This window comes from Delphinus delphis, chromosome 9, assembly GCF_949987515.2.
Source record: "Delphinus delphis chromosome 9, mDelDel1.2, whole genome shotgun sequence".
In the NCBI taxonomy this organism is placed as follows: Eukaryota; Metazoa; Chordata; class Mammalia; order Artiodactyla; family Delphinidae; genus Delphinus; species Delphinus delphis.
This window is the reverse complement of record NC_082691.1, coordinates 29,569,062-29,590,507: the sequence shown is the minus strand read 5'-3', so window position 1 is coordinate 29,590,507 and position 21,446 is coordinate 29,569,062. Positions and strand designations below refer to the sequence as shown.

At 34.2% G+C, this 21,446-nt stretch overlaps 1 protein-coding gene across 1 annotated transcript in view; it reads left to right on the top strand.

Moving 5' to 3' along the window:
• SEMA3D (semaphorin 3D) overlaps positions 1 to 21,446 on the top strand; it is a 209,660-nt gene that overhangs the window by 50,689 nt on the left and 137,525 nt on the right. Inside the window, exons 3-4 of the mRNA XM_060020342.1 lie at positions 19,469 to 19,494; positions 21,136 to 21,326. Coding sequence (XP_059876325.1) covers positions 21,176 to 21,326 — 151 coding nt within the window. The 5' untranslated portion in view covers positions 19,469 to 19,494; positions 21,136 to 21,175. The remainder of the gene's footprint in view (positions 1 to 19,468; positions 19,495 to 21,135; positions 21,327 to 21,446) is intronic.

Here is a 21,446-nt window from a genome sequence, read left to right as displayed (position 1 = left end):
GTTTTCACAATATACTTAAAAGCTTTATTCTTAAAAAACAGCATTCATCTACAGACTCTGTGAGAAATTTTGGCAGAAATATTGTCTTGTTACATTGATTTCAGGTTGCTTTAAGCCTTAGATTTAAAGCGTTTGCTTTAAATGCTTTAAAGGTAAAAATGAGGTAAAAATGATATTTTCATTGTTAAAAGCATATAAATAGATATCTGTTTGGATTACAGTTGATATTTTTATGTGTTGCCTAACTCTTAGTACCATTTACATCTAATAGTTAATTCTCAGATCTCACTTGTTGCCATATTTAACACAGTGGCTCTCTTGATCACTTCATCTTCCTCTAAGGATCACACGCGGATCCAGAGCCCCACACACTTTGCTTTTCCTCCCCTCTCACTAGCAGCTTTTTCCTAGTCTTAGTTGCTGATTCTGCCTCATCTCCCTGACTTCTGAACATGGAACATGCCTGGGATCAGTGCGTGCACCTGTTCTTTCCTCTACCTGCACTCCCACCCTTGACGATCTCATCTCTTACAAATGCCATCTACATGCTGGAGACTATCAAAGGTGTACTTCTACCCCGACTGCTCCCCTCACCTTCTGACTTTAATTCGCTCTTGTCTTCTCAGTGTTGCCAGGTGGATGTCCAGTAGGCAAATTTAACGTATTCAACACCCAAATCTGGGTCCCCAGCAAGCCTCTTCTTGAGCACCCTCTCTCACATTCTGTATCTAGTCTCTCAGTTAATGGTGTTAGCTCCGTTTTCAGGTCGCATGCAGAATCCGACCATCACTTTTTGCCACCTCCATAGCTAAAATTCTGCGTGTTTCATTCACCGAATTTTAACCTTTTCCAGATCTTTGCTTCCGTTTAACTTTTCTTTGAGGCCTTCTGTAAGCATCCTCTTTAAAACTGCAAACCTCAGGGCTTCCCTGGTGGCGCAGTGGTTGAGAGTCCGCCTGCCAATGCAGGGGACACGGGTTCGTGCCCTGGTCCAGGAAGATCCCACATGCCGCGGAGCGGCTGGGCCCGTGAGCCATGGCCGCTGAGCCTGCGCGTCCAGAGCCTTGTGCTCCGCAACGGGAGGGGCCGCAATAGTGAGAGGCCCGCGTACCGCAAAACAAACAAACAAACTGCAAACCTCAACCAGGGGCATTCTCCATTCTTCTCTTTTTCATATATTTTTTCTGTAGCCCTTGTCATGGCCTGTGTGATATGTATATTGACTACTCTGTCTCTCTGTACCCATCCATCCTTAATAGAATGTAAGCGCCATTGGGAGCAGGAACATATCTATTTGTTTCTATGTTTTATCCCCAACACCTGGAAGAGCGTCTGTCACATTGCAGATGCTCTATAAGTAATAACTGAATGAATTTAAAACTATCAGCATTACCACCATAGGAAATACTCCTTCATTCTGGCTCTCCTTCCCTCCCTTCCTCCCTCCCTCTCTCTCTCCCTTCCAGGAAAACATATCACTTGACCTATGTTTCATACCCATGACTCATAGAGCATATACTTTAGTTAGCTGTGCATCCACACTTAGGACAACTCTTTATAAAAAACGATTTTTGAATTCTCTTTGCTCATATTATAGTTCAGCAGTTTTTCCACAAGTATGAATTATTATATAGAAAATTATTGTATATTATGTTGAATACTTTTTAAAGTAATTTAATATGTTGTTTATACAAATCAATTAAATGACAATGGCTACAAAGTAGTTAATAATGTAAAAATATCCCCTTAAGAAAAAATATTTAAACCTAAATTTCCTTTCATTCTTGAAATTCTAAAGCTTCCAAAGAAATTCTGCACTTTCAGAGAAAGTGGAGATTTGCAATAACTATTCATTGTATAACAAAAAGCTTGTAGAATAGTTGCTCCTCTGAACTTAAGTAAATTTAATTAATGTTGAAATTTTTATACATATTTTTCATTGTCTAAGCCCTTCTTGATTTTCCTCTTCTTTATATTTCGCCAAATAAGCTATGGTGAAAACATTAATGTGTACAATGTTATTACTATATTGCTATTTATGATAATATCAGAATATTATTTACTTATAACAGTATAATTGATAAATATTGTGAACAAATATAATCCATTTTAAAAATATAGTCCTGATCATTTTGCTATTGGTTTCTCAGATTGACAAAAATGATAAATCATGTTAGATATTATGTCTAACTTTTTAAGGAATGAAACTCCAATTACTTAGATTAATAATTTTCTTTCTCTTATTCATTTCACAATTGCTTAATGTCCTTTAACAGAAATACACCACATTTGAGCATATCATTTTCTGGTAACTAGATTTTCTAATAACTGACACTGCTGTATTACTAAATTCTATTGTTCATTTCAATTACAAGTTTATGTTGTGACATTTAATAATATCAAACAAATAAATATATTCCCTTGCCATAAATAAATTTATTACAAATTTCTCTAACATTCTTGTTTATATTTATGGTATGTTTCAACCAAAGCAGCCTAGCTATTTCAAGATGCCCCTTCATCTTCTTTTCTACAAATGTCCAACCATTTCATATGATTAGAGATTATGCTGACAATAGTAATTACAAAAATGAATTGCTATATTTTAACTTTGCATCCTATAGTCTTTTTTTGCAAGAAAGACAAAAATATTTTCAAAATGCAAGTAGTATAGATATCTTGTTATATCAGTGTCATGTCTCTGTAGCTTTAAGTTTAAAGCATTTGGTGAAGTAAAATGTTTTCATTTTTTAAAATTTTAAAGAAAAGCAGTTAACTTGAATAGCAGTTTTTCGTATTTTATACATCTGTATTGAAACTTTTCATGGGGCTTTGTTCCTACCTGTCTTGGAATTCTGGAATGATTATGTCTGTGATACTCTTGGTTTTTCTTGAGTAAACTTGATTGTTTAAATCACTCTGAATCATTTTTGCAAAATCAAACTCAATACTATACTTAGTATGTTATGGATATGGGGGTAAAATCTAAAAATAAAGGTTAGCACTCTTATTGCTAATATTATACTTAGAAAAGACCTTAAAGTTGCAATAGTTCCAGCTTTCGTGTTTTAAAGGAAAGGACAGTAAAACCTAGAGAGGTCTTGAACCGCTATAACAAAATGCTACCAACTGGGTAACTTATAAATAACAGAAATTTATTGCTCGCTGTTTTGGAGGCTTGAAGTCCAGGATCAGGGCGTCAGCATGGTTGTCTTCTGGTGAGAGCCTTCTTCCTGGTTCGTAGCTAGTGCCTTCTCCTTGTGTCCTTACATGGCGGAAAGAGCTAGGGGGCCTCTCTGGAGCCTCTTTTTATAAGGCGCTAATCCCATTCATGATGGTTCATGCTCATGACTTAACCATCTATCAAAGGCTCCATCTACGAATGTCATCATCTTTGGACGTTAAGATTTCAACATATGAATTTTAGGTGGGTGGGGGGGGCGGAAACATTCAGACCATAGCAAAGCCACATAAATTATCTGCGGCAAAAAAGCTTGTTGGTGGCAGAAGCTGGCCTCAAATTAGTATTGGGAATCCATGATGATACTGCTTTCTTCCAAATGGTAGTCAAATATTTGTTTATATCATGATGTTTTCCATTAAAAACCAATCCATTATTACAAGATGTTGCTCAGTTATGGTTGCTGTTAAAAAGAATGAAAAATTCTAGGAGGCTGAAAATGAAGTATCTTGGTTTTGCCCTTTGTATGAGGACTGTGTTGATTACACTAAGTATAATTTAAAGTAGTGGAGCCATTCAAAGAATGTGAGTGTTACCATATAGTTTGATATTAACTTCCCATATATTTCAGTGTTAAATGCTTTATACATCAGTTTACGTATTTACTCCATATTCTTTACATATTACATAGGTCTTCTAACCTGATATCATCTGTATAAATAAGTGAACATGAAATGAAAATACTATAACTGCTGTGATATCCTGTATTTTTAAGAACATGAGTATTGTTATCTCAGGTTAACTCATAAAATAACTCCATGATGTACTTTTCTTGTGCCTGAGCAGAGTTACACTGCATTTGTCGTGTTTACAGGTACATTGTCTGTCAGCCATGAAATGAAATCATGTTTTAGTTGGCCCATTCTTTCTTTTATAACTTCTAATCAATTCCATGTTGATTATCATTATCAGACTTTTGATCCACCTTTGTTAACAGCTTATTAACTAGTACTTAAGAGGTAGCATTATGTTTCTTCATCTATACCTCAATATTTTCTTTTATTCATAAAGCATAACCTATCTACCTTTCTAATTCCTTACAATATTGGGTTGGCCAAAAAGTTCGTTCAAGTTCTTGGTAAGATGTTATGGGAAAACCCGAACGAACTTTTTGGCCAACCTAATACTTAGGTTCTCTATCACAAATTTACATGTGATTTTCAGGTTATTAAAGAATCTCATTTATTTCTCTTAGAAAATTTATAGAACGTTGTATCGCCCAAATTCATTTAGAGTTTAATAAGTCAGAAGAACAGATTTTTTTTTTTATGTTTTCCCTTTAATTTGTTCATTTCTTACCTATCTAAAAAACATTTATTAGACTTCTCCTTTGAGCCTAGTCAGCTTCTATGGGCTATTTAAGGGAGATTTAAAAGAATATACGTTTTCTGTGTTTAATCACCTTCCAATATGTTTGGAGAGACAGGAGGCGTGTACAGTTCAGGCAATATACAAGATAATTTGACTGTAAGTTAGTGTGGTAGAAAAAAAATGTGATCGTGATAAGAGTGAATATTTTGACTTGGAATTTATCCATAAATGCTTTTTGGATGCGACTGGATCTGGGAGAGCAGGATATCATGCACAGGGAGAAGGAAATGAATATGATTTGGATGGCATGTGTTAGTTGACCATCTTGACTGGAACAGGGAGTACACATTGAGGAATATAGAGAGAAAGTAATTTATGTGAGGAAGGAACTGGCATACCAAGCAAGGGAGTTTATATTTTAATTAGAGATGGCATTATGAAAGCAAACACTTTATGAAAACAAACAAATCTGGAAACATCAGGCACTCCCAAGATTGTAGTCTACAGCTGGAGTCCAGAATACCAATTGTACTAACCCAGGCATATAGTAACAGCCCCTCAAGGCTTCCTTAGTGACCTTGAAAATGGAGTAAAAAATTAATACTAGACATAAAGAAACATGTATATTACTAAATGAGATGACTGACACAGATGACAGCCTTGTTTAGTAGTTAAAGAAGATACCGCCTTTTCTTCCCATGCGTATGTTACTTCTCTATTTGATAAAGAGAAATAAGAATAGATCTGAAAGCAGGCTTTCTGATAACTGACTCTGCAGTAGATATGATCCCATAACACTGATCCTTTAGAAAGCAAGATTGAAGTAAGCTGAAAAAATTAACCTCTTTTAAGAAATAGGTTTATGTATGTTGCCTGTTAATTATTTTCAGAATATTTATGTGCACTTTACTAGAACTACATAATATCCCTGTTAGGTTGATGACATATTAACATACTAAATTTACATAAAAGAACTCTAACACTCTGAGTGGTTAATTAAATTCCTGAAGATAAGATGTCCTGTAGGAGGCAAAGCCAGGACTTCTATCAGGCCTTAGGGCTTTATTGCTCTTTCCGCTACAACATGATTCTTCCCTGTTCATATTTCTCTGTGTCCTTTATAAAATAATCGCTGGAGAAGTTGACATATATTAAAAAGTCAGATTTTAATAGTAGAAGTTATATGACAGAAATCTACAAATAGCAAAATATCAAAAATGTTTCCCCCAGTTGAAAATCTTCTCCCAGTTGATGCACATTCATTTTTAGCAACAATAAAGCATACTTTATCTTCCAATGGTAATTATTTTCATCCTTTTTACAGATTTGAAGTTAAAAACATGATTATAGACAGTTGTATAATTTTTTTTTTTTTTTTTTTTTTTTGCGGTACGCGGGCCTCTCGCTGTTGTGGCCTCTTCTGTTGCGGAGCACAGGCTCCGGACGCGCAGGCTCAGCGGCCATGGCTCACGGGCCCAGCCGCTCCGCGGCACGTGGGATCCTCCCAGACCGGGGCACGAACCCGTGTCCCCTGCATCGGCAGGCGGACTCTCAACCACTGCACCACCAGGGAAGCCCAGACAGTTGTATAATTTAATTGCTTTAAACCTTATCATAAAATACCATTTATAGAATATAATAATTTTTCTTAAAATATATGAATTTACAAATTTTCCCCAGGTGGGTGGATGATATATGTGCCTGTTTCAAATGGTTCAAATGCAATATTTGAAAAATCAAATTTGCGTGCCTACTTTACACTGATGCTTATCACAGTCACTGGCAGTCATCCCTTTTTGAGTGAGTAAGTAAAATAGTACTTATTCACTTAAACTTAAAATAGTTAAGTTACATAGTAATGTTCAAAAAGAGAACTCTTTATTAGAGTAATGCAATACAAGAATTTTATTGAACAGTGCCTGAAAAACTGATTTTTTTCAAGTGCCAAGGATAGGAGGATATCTTTTTCTCTCATCATTTTATAATCAAGAATTTTTTCCTGTTCTTTGACATTCCAAAAGATGCATGCATGCACTATTACAATTGAACTTCACATTCTTTCTTGGCCAAGACAGCAATAACCTTTACATTTCTACTTTTCTCTAAGTGACTTGCATATTTTACTGCTTAGACACTGCTCTCCTACCCTGTTTGAATCTGGGTATGTATTTACTTAGGAAAACATTTGTGCTGTGAATGTTTTAGCACTATTGTGGCTGTAAAGACAGGATGAGTATTTAAATATCTGCTTAATTTCTGCTAAGTTCAATGTTGTGCTTTGTCTTCTACATAAAAGTCAACAATTAACAGAAGGAGACAAAGGGGAAGTATAAAGGTGATAGTAAAGAAAGAATCACATTAAAATATTTTCTTATTATAAAACTTTCTCCACTGAGACCAACGGGGATATAGGGAGAGTGAAACTTAACAAAATTTCCCAAATTACTGATGGGCATTCGCTCGGTTCCCAATAGGTACCAACAGGATCCGTTGGCAGACAACACCCAGTTGGGGGAACGGAACTATCTTAATCTGTATTAAGGAGTAATCATCGTAATGGCTAATGTTTATTTTACACTTACTATGTGGAGAGGGAATTTAATGTGTACTATTTCAAATCAAATAACATATCAAAGTTGCCTTTTTTCCTAAATTTTGAAGAAATTCTTGTCTAGAAAATGGTAAAACTAGAACTCATGCCCAAGCCCACCTGACTCCAGATTTCAAAGTTTTTACGATTTCATGGCCCCTCTACATACAGGGGTTTTCTGCAACATTCTCAAGTGAGGTGAGAAAAATGTGATTCTGAAAACTCTTGGAAAAAGATACCCAGAAATACCAAGAATGCTCCTGACCCACTCAGTCATTCCTCCTATTTTCTGTGGATATGAATCTTTGTAGCAGACATGGGGTCATTCTATTTTGATCCAAATTTTCCCTATGTTTCTGGTAGTCTTAAGGCTACACAGGCTTTTAAAGTCTTCATGATAGCACACAGAGGTGACACATGGAGATTTTTGGCTGCTTCATCACCATACGTCATATAAGTGGGCTGGCGAAGGAAAAAGGAAGAGATCGACTGCTTCTTTCATTTATTTAACACATATATGCTCATCTCCTACTCCATGCCAGACACCGTGCTAGACTTTGGGGATACAGTGGTGAATGTGATTCATGTCTTTGCTTTCATGTGGTTTAAAAGAAGTACATGTGTCTGCAGATGGAGATTACACTTGTTCTGGAAGGTACAAATAAATGCAAATTTTATGAGATGTAGGGAATGGCCTAAATATTATTTGGAAACATTTTTTAAACTGTGATTTTACCATACTATAACAATTTACTCTTTTGAATACTTTGAAAAAGTACAGCAGTTATAATTTAAAGCTACAGTTCTTTATGTGTATAAACTCTTTTGGCTCTTACAATATCCAAATAAGCTTTCAGAAGTAACTTTAGGTTGGCTTACCCTCAAAACTGTTTCTAAATATTAATCTCAGTTCCAAGAGTTTTGTCAAACACATTTAGTAACCCCAAATTGAATATTCTAATATAAAAAGCATTTATTTTTCACTTGGCCTTTATTATTATTTTCTAACAATTTCCATGTCCAATAAAGCAAGTGTGTTCTTTTGGTTAGGATTTCATTTTGGCAGCTCATGTTGCCAGTGCTCAACAAACTGGAAGTACAGAGAAAATAATGTATTATTAGTCCTGCAGCATGGGATCTTATCTTATCTACTTGTGCATGGAAAAAAACTTACATTGTGGGATGAAAGTTGGGAACTTTAATGCCAAATTACACAAACACGTTTGCTAGCATGAAAGGAGAACATGGGAGTTTCCAGGTTTCCTTTTAAGTTTCATACCCACTTAATATCTTTGGAAAAATAGTTGCTATCATAGATCATGGAAAAATGGCGGAACTTTTAACATTTTTTGAGAGCTACCTGTATGCCACACAAGGTCGTAAGTGCTTTCCATGCATTATCTCATTTTATTCTTGTAACAACCATATTTAATAAGAACTGACAATCCTGTTTTACAGATGAGGAAACTGGACTTAGAGAAATTAAATGAATTCTTTCAGGATGTAAAGCTCATAAGCAGCAAAACGGGGATTACAACCCAAACCATCACAGAGCCAGGGCCTAAGCCCTTAAGGCTGTGTTACCCCTGGGAGATTCAAGAATTTTATAATAGTTGCTATAACACATGGTAAAAATAAATGAGGTTAATTATTGAGGATTTTGAGAGATTACCTAAAGTGAATTCTGTATTTTAAAATCCAGACCACAGTGCTAGTTTCACTTATGAGTTAACTTCAGAGGTTATATCGTAGGAGGTGATATGATATTTTCCCTAAGAGAGAAATATGTAAAAAATAAAAATGAGCACACATCTGTAGCTGTGTGCTCAACTCAGGAATCTCCTGCTTATTCTAATCGAGGCAGAAAGATTTGGGATGGTCATTTTTTTTTAATCTCTTTACTTATTTATTTATTTACAGTCAGCAGTCTTTTATATGCGTACAAGGTGCTCTGCCACTAATTTCTGTGAGATCTCAGGGAATCACTGTGCTTGGTTGCTTAAGCTTAAAAATGAATGGGTTGCAATTGAGGGACATTCTATAAAGTTAGGAATCAGTACAATTAAAAAATATCAGCATCGTGAAGGACAAAGAAACTGAGGAACTGTCCCCAATTAAAGAAGGTTTAAGAAACAAGGAGACAAAAGGTGTGATCCTGGATTGGATCCTAAACCAGTAAAAAGACATTAGTAGATCAACTGGCAAAATTTAAATAAGGTCTATAAATCAGTTGACAGTATTATATTACATTTAATTTTCTGGGATGGTCATTTAAATCCACTTTTTCAGATACAGCTGGTAAGGATGGGATTAAACACAGCCCAGAAACTGATATTAAATTTACACAATGTTATATGTCAATTATATCTCAATAAAAAAGAAAAAGAAAAAAGAAACTGATACTGGTAGCTAGGGAACTAGGTAAGGATGGCAAGGAGGGTGGAAGGGAAAATTGGATAGCCAAATATTCAGCACACGACTTTAACAGAACAATCATCCAAAAAAAAAAAAAGCGAAATATATTTACATCAGAAAGACAAGAAAGATGTTTAGAAGTAACAGGCTACCTGATATAGAAGTTGAAATTTCTGGTACCTTATCAGTCTCACTTCATAAGACAGCAGCCCAATCCGTTCTTCACACAGCCATATGTCTCATGCCCTGGGCAATTGCAAGTTACTTTTAAAATACAAATGTGTTAGTCTAGGACCTACTCTCTTATATGTATTAAGAGAATGTAGGTAAAAGGGATGAATTCACCTTTACCCATGAGCTTGTTAACAAGGTCCACACTATGCTTCCATATTGCATATCTGGTATAACTAATAGTGTTTCTGAAAGAAAGTGTTATAGAGTCATACTCGAAAATATGATATCTTCATATGAAGGTATATATAAAGTTTAAAACCTGTGTTAATTATAAAACAATACTCTATCATTTTATAATAATGCTATTTGGTCTATATATTATATTTATTTTTAGTTTGATTAGTGTCTGATCCACATGAATTGAAATATGCATTTTGAAGACAGTAAAGCTTATGTTATACAAACATTAAATGCTTATGCAAATATGTATTTGAATAATAATTGAATATGGAAGGGATTTTTTTTTTTTTTTTTTTTGCGGTACGCGGGCCTCTTACTGTTGTGGCTTCTCCCGTTGCGGAGCACAGGCTCCAGACGCGCAGGCTCAGTGGGCATGGCTCACGGGCCTAGCCGCTCCGCGGCATGTGGGATCTTCTCGGACCGGGGCACGAACCCATGTCCCCTGCATCAGCAGGCGGACTCTCCACCACTGTGCCACCAGGGAAGCCCTGGAAGGAATTTTTTAATATATGCTTTTAATATTCCATCTCAGGGCTAGTAGATATATGAAGATGTTCTAACATGCACAATAGCTCTTTGAATATGTGGGAGAGACAACCTCAAATCTGGTATGCTGTAAATACAGCAATTTTGTAAGCTGTTGTAAATAATACTTGGCATGTTTGCAGATCTGAAATGGTTTAAATGTAATTGATTTTTTAACTTACCAAAACCTAATTCAGTATTAACATAAGATCTAATTTTGTTCTGCTTTCAGTCAGGAGATATTGCTTTCCTATTTTCTGGGTTATTATAGTCAATAAACTAAAAATTATTTTTGAGCTCCTGCTATATATCAATGTTTTGCTGTGTTATGATAATCATAGGATGTTAATAATGAAGTTAGATCAACCACACTTTGTAAGCTGTTATGAATTTCAAAATATACTTTATAATAAAATAACAATTTTAAGGTTAGTAAAAAAATGTAAAAAATTGATCTTGGATAAAATATAACTTTTTAAACATGACTATTTTTTCATGCAAGAAAATTCTTTTAATTAACTATTTAATACTTTACATATGTCAAAGGATGTCAGCAACTTAAAAAATATAAAGTACGTAAACTTCTTAAGTAGCATCATAACTAGAAAGGGTAACTTGTTTAAAGAAAGTGAAACGTAAAGAACACTGATAAGAGTTTGTGAAAGATCTTTTCACGCATTTTAAAAATAAAGGTGGGGGTAGGAATGGAAAACAGTACACTGAATTAAATAGGATAGATGGATAGGATAGATGCAAAAAAATTGAAATGTGTATGTAATGTATTACGATCCAATATAAAGGATATATTGAATTGTAGCATATGTCATTACTATATTTTGAGTACACCATTGAGTATAGTATATCCTTCAATTCTACATAGCCCGCAAGGTTATTTAAAATTCCCTGTTTTCCCCTTTGAAGCTAGTATCCTTTCTGGAAAAGACACCAAAAGAAGCCTGATCCTTTTAATCTTTTAAAACAAGTGAAAATATTAAAGCCAAGCATTATACATATTCACCAGTGTGTATTCTATTTTGAATCTGTTTCTTATATGAAGTTATTATTTGATTGGATATTTAGTTATTTTCTCTTTCTTAAAGAACTACATCATTTAATTTATTTTTTCATTGAAGTATAGTTGATTTACAATGTTGTGTTAATGACTGCTGTACAGCAAAGTGATTCAGTTATACATATATGTACATTTTAAAAAATATTCTTTTCCATTATGATTTATCATAGGATATTGAATATAATTCTCTGTGCTATACAGTAGGACCCTGTTGTTTATCCATTCTATATATAATAGCTTACATCTGCTGACCCCAACCTCCCACTCCATCCCTCCCAAATCCCCTCCCCCTTGGCAACCACCAGTCTATTCTCTATGTCTGTGATTCTGTTTCTGTTTCATAGATAGATTCATTGGTGTCATATTTTAGATTCCACATGTAAATGATATAATATGGTATTTATCTTTCTATTTGTGACTTACTTCACTTAGTATGATAATCTCTAGTTGCATCCATGTTGCTGCAAATGGCATTATTTCATTCTTTGTTTATGGCTGAGTAGTATTCCATGGTATATATATACCACATATTCTTTATCCGTTCATCTGTTGATGGACATTTAGGTTGTTTCCATGTCTTGGCTATTGTGAATAGTGCTGCTATGAACATAGGGGCACATGTATCTTTTTGAATTACAGTTCTGTCCAGTTATATGCCCAGGAATGAGATTGTTGGATCATATGGTAATTCTATTTTTAGTTCTGTGAGGAACCTCCATACTGTTTTCCATAGTAGCTGCACCAACTTACATTCCCACCAACAGTGTAGGAGGGTTCCCTTTTCTTCACAGCCTCTCCAGCATTTATTATTTGTAGACCTTTTAATGATGGCCATTCTGACTGGTGTGAGGTGATACCTCATTGTGGTTTAGTACATCATTTAATTTGAATGAGTAGCACTGGAAGCACTCCAGATACAATTGTATCTTATCCTTCATGACAAAATTCAGACCATCACTGATTATCCCCGCTTAAGCCATAGAAATGGAGTTTGTTTATTTACTTGCATGGTCATTTGTTTGTTTTGGTGGTAACCTGTGATTATTTTCTTCATTTATCTTCATACTTTTGGAAATCATATAATAGTTCCCTGAGAACTCTTTATTTTACAGCCCTTATAAACTCTAGGCATATGTTCAGGTCATTACTAAATGTCTTTAAAACCATAATTTGCTTTTGTACTTAAAAAGAATCTTAATAGAAAATTAAATCAAATGTAGTAATTTAAAAATGGCTGATACACATTGATCACTTACTATGTATTGGGCATGGTGTAGTGCTTTACATCATGGTATATATCCTTACAACAAATGAGTTAAATACTGGTATAATCTACTATTTCAGATGCGATAAGTGAGACACAGTGAAGTTAAGTAACTTTCCCATCAATAAACAGGAGGCCAGCGGCAGACCTGGGCTTTGTGCCTGCGTGCTCAAGCACCATGCCACTCTACTTCTGACATGTCCTGGAGGAGTTATGGAAGGTATAACTGGGCATGTTTAGAAGTATAGGCAGAAGAAATTGAACAATGCAATCATATAAGTGTACAAAAATGAAAATTATAATATTAGTTTATGTATAATAGTTACAACTTTATTTTCAAATTATTTTTAGTGTTTTAATAGCAGAACTAAACCAAATGTGAGAGTATTGACTGGGTCATAGTCTTGAGAACTTTTGAATTTCTAGTAATAGCTGGTAGATCATCTGTGACAAAATTCAGAGTTCTATTACAGATAACTGTCTTCAGAGACCCAGCCTTTTTCTGGGCTAGCAGCCCCTACAAAGAGCACGTGCAAACTTATGTTGTAATATTTGCCTAAGAAAGACACAATAGCCATCAGTTGTTGAATTCGATTTGCTAAAGATAAATTTTAAAATATTAATGACTTTCACATTTAATTACATTAAAATTATTTTATTTATTTATCTATTTACTTACCTATTTAATTTATTTATAGCAGAGTAGGGTCGATTATCATGAAATTCAAATCTGATGTGAAGACTGAGTTTCTAAATTCTGCATATGACACTTAGGTCCCTTCACATGCTGCCTATTTTTATTCCCAGATAGTTTTATGTTTATGAAGTGAATTATTTAAACTCTTCTTGCTATGCATGTGGAATCCTTACATTGCTAGAAACGTTTATTTCCCTTAGGCATTTCATTAAATAGTGAAGAAAGAAATAAATTGTGTTCATGTGTTTAGCACATCCTTTTTCTTTTTAAAAAAGTCATTTAACTTATCATAAGTGTTTTGGTCTCAGAAGTACCTGCATTCCTGGAGAATTTATGGGAATATGAGGTTCAGGGTCACATTTTTTCTGCTCTGTGCTGTTTTTCAGATTAAGAAGTTTGCTTTTAGATACTGGAGTTGCTGGCAATTCGATTGGATTTCTTGGTCTGTTTATTTAAAAGTGTTAGGAGTTTTAAAGAGAATCCTTATAATTGTTCTATATCACATGCCTTAAAAACGTAATTTAATTAGTTCAGTATTATTTACTAGTTTCCAATAGTTACAACCTTTAGATCCTAAATTAAATATAGTGTGAACCCATGTTATAATTTAGTTTTGCTATAGGAACTTACTTTACTATTTCCTGTACATAAGTAGTTTTATACAATAGGTTGATATCATTTTTACAGCTTGGCAGCTAATAACCTCTGTATATTGTTTTTGAGGATATGATGAATCTCTTGTCTCACAGTCCTGTAAAGTATCCACTAAGCAATTAAAAAAAACCTTTGTTTCCTTCTTGTAGCGTAACTAATCTTTTCAATAAATATTTTTAATTGGAAAATATAACATACATGTGAAAATTGTAAAAAACAGCACCACCACACAGGTCAGGAAATAAAAAGAAATTCTTAACTGTACATGTTTGTCTGTCATTCCTATGCTGGTGCTGTGCTCTTCTCTTTGTGTGTCTTTGCACTGCTCCGTCCTTGTAAGTGCTGCTGAAGTAAAAGCACCATGAGAATATTTTTAAGTGTAATAAGATACCTATGTTGCTTTGAAAGACAAGCTACATGAGGTGCACAATTATTTTTGCTGATACAGAGACCATGGGGCCAATAAATTAATTTGTATATAGAAAATTTGTGTATTCGATCATTGAAGAGTCAATTTTTTAAAAGATGTAAATCCATTTATTGCCCACATAGCAGAAATAGTAGATCAGTATTGTAAAGTCTGGGAAAATTTTTATTGGGCATATAACTCAATGTCTAAATTAATAGCTAAATGTGTGCTTTAGGAAAGAAAGTTAAAGCTTTTGGATATTTACCAGAACATGATTCTGTTTTGATGCTAATGATATTCCTAAAAGATAAAAGGAATAAAATAGAGAAACTTCTCAATAACAGACACATGGTTAACTCTTTTTATTTCAAGAAAATATGATTGTTCTGCTTTCTTAATTACAGTAATTCCTACTCTGCTTTATTCAATATTTCATTTACTTAAAAATCTCTTTTTAAACTGCCGAGGGCACGTATCAGAATATTTGAGGTGTAGGATGTTAAGTTTTAAAAAACAATCAGTTTAAATAATATACATTTATATTTTGAATACAAAAGGCAGACATTAAAATTTGACAAGATATCCTATAATTCTCAAAATGTATGTCAGAATTCCAAAGCGTGAGGGATAAGATTATCTTGGTCATGAAAAGATGCGTGGATCAAAATGCTCTCTAAAAAATGAGAATTTGGAAAGAAAAATCTTAAACCTTTGAATTGTGGATTATTCAAATTTAAAGAGAAACAAACTATGATTATGCTGTTGTTGCTTTCTCTGACCCAACAAATTGATAACCATTACTGATCTGCTTTGAGTAGCCAATTAATATGAGATATAGGCAAAAGAAGATGGCTAGCAAAGTCATTTATAGTCATGTCTTACTAATTTTTTCTAACTGTGTTAATTATTTGAGCAGTTTGGGCGTCAGAGGCACTTGATTTCTTTAGGACTTCTTTACAATGTAAGCATGGTTTTGCTGTTACTGTCATGTTCAGGAAAAAAATGTAACCCACGATATTAAATCTAACATGTTACACATGTATGTTCTGAAATCTCATTATTCTATTATTTTTTATTGAGCTGGATTCATTAGAGGTAAGATCGTGGAGAATTTGATCTGGCTCTAAGTACAAGGCTATAAGTCTTCCAAGCTCAAGTAACATGTAACACTGGTGCTTTGGTGAGCAGGGATTTATACAACAATATACTTTCAGTGTATTTTAGAAATACAAACATTGTGTTTAAACCACTGCAAAATAAAAATGGAATTACTGTAATTTATTCTTACTGACATAGAGTTTAGCATGTAAGTCTCTTTTTTCATGATCTCTGAAAAATCAGATGGTCTGACAGACTCCTGTGGAATATATCAATTGATGAAGAATTTGTGACATCTGAAGGCAATGAAGTCTATTAATGGACAGTTCAAATTCATCAACCAAAAGTTCCTACCCTATAAATTCCATCCATTGGTAATAATACTGTACACTTGAGCAGTGATTGCATACTGTCGATGGTACTAAAGTAGTAGAATATCATGTATATTAGAAAACACAGAAAGAGAAATTGGAAACGGATGACATAAAATAAATGTAAATGACAATTTTAGCGTTCCAAGCACCCTTCCAGTGAGCCTTCATTCATCTCACTTGCATTCTGCTTTGATGTCACTGCACTTGATCAATGGAATGTAAGATATCTCTCTGCAAACATAAAGTTTCTCCTTGTTTGCCTATGTTGTCTCTTTGTTGTTCAAGTTTATTCTATAATTTCTGTTTGGTTCTTTGTCGCTATGTTCCATTTCCCTGCCAGGAAGCAATGTTACTAAATTGATCAGTCTATGTACTCTATAGGAAAACCATCTGATCAAACAATAACTCAAAAATATGAGTTACAGTTAGGCTAAAGTGAGTTTATACTGGTAGTACCTTTAATTTGGGGATGGTCATAGCTCTTTGTGTCTCATGAGTAAGATAAAAAATTCTCAAGTGACCTCATGTGCACCACCACAAAGGTATGAAGGACAAGTAACTCTTTATAAATTAAGAAATCAAGGATTCTTTTTCTCCCTTCTCCAACCTACGCACACACACACAAGCACACACATACCTGAGAAATGATCCTATGTCTAAGTTCAAGGTTTTCAGGTGTGAAGACTTATCATGTATTTTCTTTTCCTATGCATATGGTCTATTTTTTCACTATAATTATACGTTCTTGCAACAAATAGATATAAATAAGAGAAATCAATGAAGTTCACATGTAAAATTTTCTATTCCTTGCTCCTCAAATAATATTTTTGACGATTTACCATCTATCTAATAAGTTCTGGACTCTTTGTATTCCTTTGGGAAATGGCACAAGGCCTTCTTGAGTGTGAGATTATGCATTTGGAGCTCTGATTTAGTGGAACAGTGTGTAAAAATCTCTCATAATCACAACACTCCCCATTGGCTCCACATCTGAAGATCCCCAAGGGTGCTGTTTGTCCCAGTGAACATGTGGAACAGATTATGTGCAGTTAATTGGCTCCAGGTCGAGCTTGTTACAGACAGTAGCATGCAGTATAACCTATGCAATTCACCAAATCCACCCACTTTAGGTTAAATCACACCTACTTCTCTCTGTAATTCCTCCCAGATGCGGGACACACACATGTGTAGGTACAAAAAACACACAGATACACACGCTGACATGCACTGGAAGATAGCAAAATATCAACAGATTATTGGAGACGTTGTTGGCAATACATTTCACCCATAAATTATCTCAATTAAAAGATTAACTATTGAATTCAAAGGATTGTTGGGAGGAAAAACAAAGAATTAGGAGAAAAATATATAAAGTTTAAAAAAAAGTTCCAGGAGTTTCAGAATTTTTGTTTTATTTTGTCCCTCACCCTCAACAAATGGTTCAGCACGTGTGGGCACTTATCGGAATGTCATACTAGCAAGGAAAGCAGTGCTTTGATTTTTAAGTTATTTAACAATATTAATGAGTTAGGTAACAAGGAACAGTGTGACTACTGTTCATTGGAAACCAAAACATCAATCTTCTTAACTTATAGTGTTGGACCACAGGGCATGTCTTAGCGATTAATGACCAGTTGGAGGAGTAGATATCTCAATACATAGCTAAGGGCCATTAACCTCAACTGGTCATTAATTCACAGGAAATGTCCTGTACTGAGGTCATTATTGCTAATAAAATGAACACACGGAAAGTTTCCTCTCTTTCGCGTGTGTACATAAACATACATTCACATTACATGCATTGTTACATGTCATAAAAAAAAGTAGTATTACGTATGTCCAGAAGCTCAGAAAAACTAAACCTAATGAGAAATTTAATATACTTAATCTCTATATTCAACTAACCTTTCACTCTTTGTGGAGGGTATGGGCAGGTGGAAGGATACATGTTTGTGTGGCAAAGCTGTGGAGCTGCTGTGATCTTCTGCTAACATGTGGACATAGGGAAAAGTAAAAGAAACAGGCAAGTGGGATTAGAGAAGCACTGATGAATATGGATGAAACCAGCACATATGATCTAAGACCAAAGGCAGTGTGGAATAACAGCATCGTCTGAGTCCTAATATTGTATATTAGCTACCAGAACAGGCATGAGGCACATTTAAGCATTAGGCTGAATCCCTCTTTGGTTTCCTCTCTCTTTCACTCCACTGGATTATGCTACATTGTCTCACCCTTCGCAGGCCTATCATGCTTCCAGCTTTTCAGAAACCCTTAACTAGGTATCATTGTTACCTGGAAATGTCTCTTTTTGCTTTTTATTCTCCTTTCTCTGTCCTCTATGAAACTATCCTTGTCTTACTTAAACCTATATGATACTCCTTTGAGCTGCCTTCCATAGCATCTTATAAATATCTCGATTTTAGCAATTATTTCATGATACTTTATTTGTGTATAATCAACTGCTCCTTTCAAATAAGAATCTTATCTTTCTTCTCACTTTAATAAATCATTGGAGATGAGTTATGGTGTTAATGACCATAAGTGTATGTGTATTATATATTCTTAAATGCATATTCTTATTTGCAAAAAAACAGTAAGTATTTAAGGAGAATCTGTAACTCAGAGAATGCATCTGTGTTTTACTTGTGTAAATGTAAAATTGAAAAGTTGCAAACATGCATTTCTTAAGACAGTGAGTAAATTAAAACTCACATAACTTAAAACTAATCCTGATAAATTTTTCTGTAGACCAGTTAAGTGACTCTGTTTTTTGCCAATAGCATATGTGTTTTCCTACTAGTTTTGAAATAATACAACGCTTTATTTTTTAAGAGTTTGTTTTAAATGTTATTTACAGAAGGGCTTTATTAGTGTTTTATTTTAAAATATATATTACTGAAATTTTTAAAACTAGAATTTTCATTAAGGACTGCTAATAGTGTAGATCTTTTTGGTCAGACAGACATTCCTGTTTTCCCTTAAATTATATCATTAGGTGAACTCATCAAGAAATGTCAAGTAAATGTGAATAAAATATGTTATATGTGGCAAATGTGAATAAAATATGTTATATGTGACACATTCACATATGTCAAGTAAATGTGAATAAAATATGTGTGACCTACGATATTCTTAAATGAGTATCTAAATGAACTTGATTCTTTTCATTTGTAGTAATCTTCTAAATCAAATAACTAAATATGCATGGATTACACACAAAGACAGAATAGTTTGGTACTTCCTACGGGTAATTAAAGTAACTGAGAAAATATACTTTATTAAGCCTTCATATTCAACGTTTCATGAAGAAACAACATACAATTTGTAGTCTATTCTTAGAATGTTTGTCTTGTATAAAAAATTAATACATCCCTATATTTTATTTTATTTCACATTCCCAGATTGATCTTAACTTCTGAGATTTAAGGTAAGTTTAAGGAACCTTGATTCAAAGTCATTGAGGCATTTTAGTAAAGACTTGATCTACCATAAGAAAAATACTCTTATTTAGACATTCTCTTAAAACTAAGCCATATAGACATATTTATTTTGATATTAAATAATTACAAAAATACTAAAGTATAATACTTTTTTATTATGGCTAAAGCTGTTACCAAGAAATTATTGGCACTTGAAGCAGGTACCACATCTGGAATCCTCCCAGGAAGTACGCATAGCAAGATCCTTTCTGTGGGCTATTTATTAGAAGATGTCAAGGAGAAAGAAGAGAAGTTGAAGACTGCATCAAGAGTTGAAGGTCACTTGATTCTGCCATAATGAAAAGCACCTAAAGACTTAGGGGCTAAGGAGGCTGATTCTAGCTGAAGTCCAGAACAAATGTTTTAATCCATCTCTTATTTGCAGCATGACCTTGAGAGAATTATCAAACCCTGTACCTCAGTTTCCTCATCTGTAAAACGAGGAAAATAATTACCTATCTTTCTTGACCGTCATTAGCATTGATTAAAAAATAAACGGAGGCATATTAAAATTTTTAAGAGTTTATTTGAGTAAAAATCAGTTTGAATTGCGCGGCACCAAACTGGAAGTGGTTAGGAGCACCCCACTGATAGGATATTAGGGCGAAGACTTAGGAAACAAAGAAAGGAAATTATTTTATTGGCTATAGCTTAAAGCCTAGTTAACTGGTTGTTCTTAGAGTTCTGAGTTCGTAGCTTTGAGGCATTTACAGGCTTAGATTTTGTTTGATTAGGTGGGCTACCATGGCATTAGAGCCACCTCAGTCAATGACCTACTTCTTTAATGAATTTAACAGCATTAAGTGATCTATGTAACACACTTCTTAAAAAGTATCTGGTTCATGTAAATACTCAACGAATATTATTTGTAATTATTATTACCAGGCTTAGTTTGAAATATGTGTGTTTTGATTTATTCCGTGTCTTAACGAAGACAACCAAGGCAGCTTGTTTATGGCAACCTAGTTAAAAACCGCCTCCTCTTATAAACCCTTTTATTTTACAGTTTGTTTTTATATTCAGTGCTGCCCTGTGTGGAGTAGTATAGGGTGCAGGTAAGATTGCCTTGTCCCAGGCCTAAAATCTATACTGGTGGCCCCGACCTGATCATGTCCAGTTGTCCCAATTTTAGGTGAACTGTTAACATATGTTTTGTGAGAAACGAACTCTCTGAAAATGACAGCTTTTATTAAATTTTGCTTGAGAATCTTTTCCTTTGAGAATGGTATGGGGAAAGTGTAGGCTTCTACCAGTACTCTTATCTGATCAAGAATTCATCAAGTTACAGAAAGAATTGGTCACTCCTATATTTGCATGAAACAAAACAAAACAAAAACTTTAGTAGAAGAATAGTTGCTAATTAACATAAGTAGTTGACTTTTTAGGTCTGTACTTATGTCCTGAGTAAAGCCAGACCTGAATTTTATTACTCAGTTCTGATTCGTTTCCCTTGCAACAGTTTCTAAGAGCTGAACAAGAGACAAGGAGCAAGTATTTTTTTAAATCTACATACATTCATAAAATTATAATTTAGTAAGTGTAGGAAAATCTGCAAACTGCTATATTAATAGTTCTTTTCTTCTTTTTAGATTAAATTAACGCTGTTTGAAACAGAACATTGTTTTCATCATGATTGTTACTAAAGATGAGAGACCAAAGTCCAGAAACCATGATTTTTACCTTTTTCATGCCCTGATGATGCTAAGCATGACCATGCTGTTTCTTCCAGTCACTGGAACGTCTAAGCAAAATATTCCACGACTCAAGCTAACCTACAAAGGTAAATGTGTCAGTGTTTTTCAGGTTGCCTTCTTTTATTTAGAAATGCATACTGACTTCAGTGAAATGTTTGTAGTATTGGCATCAGTTAATAATCAGATTATTATAGGGGCTTCCCTGG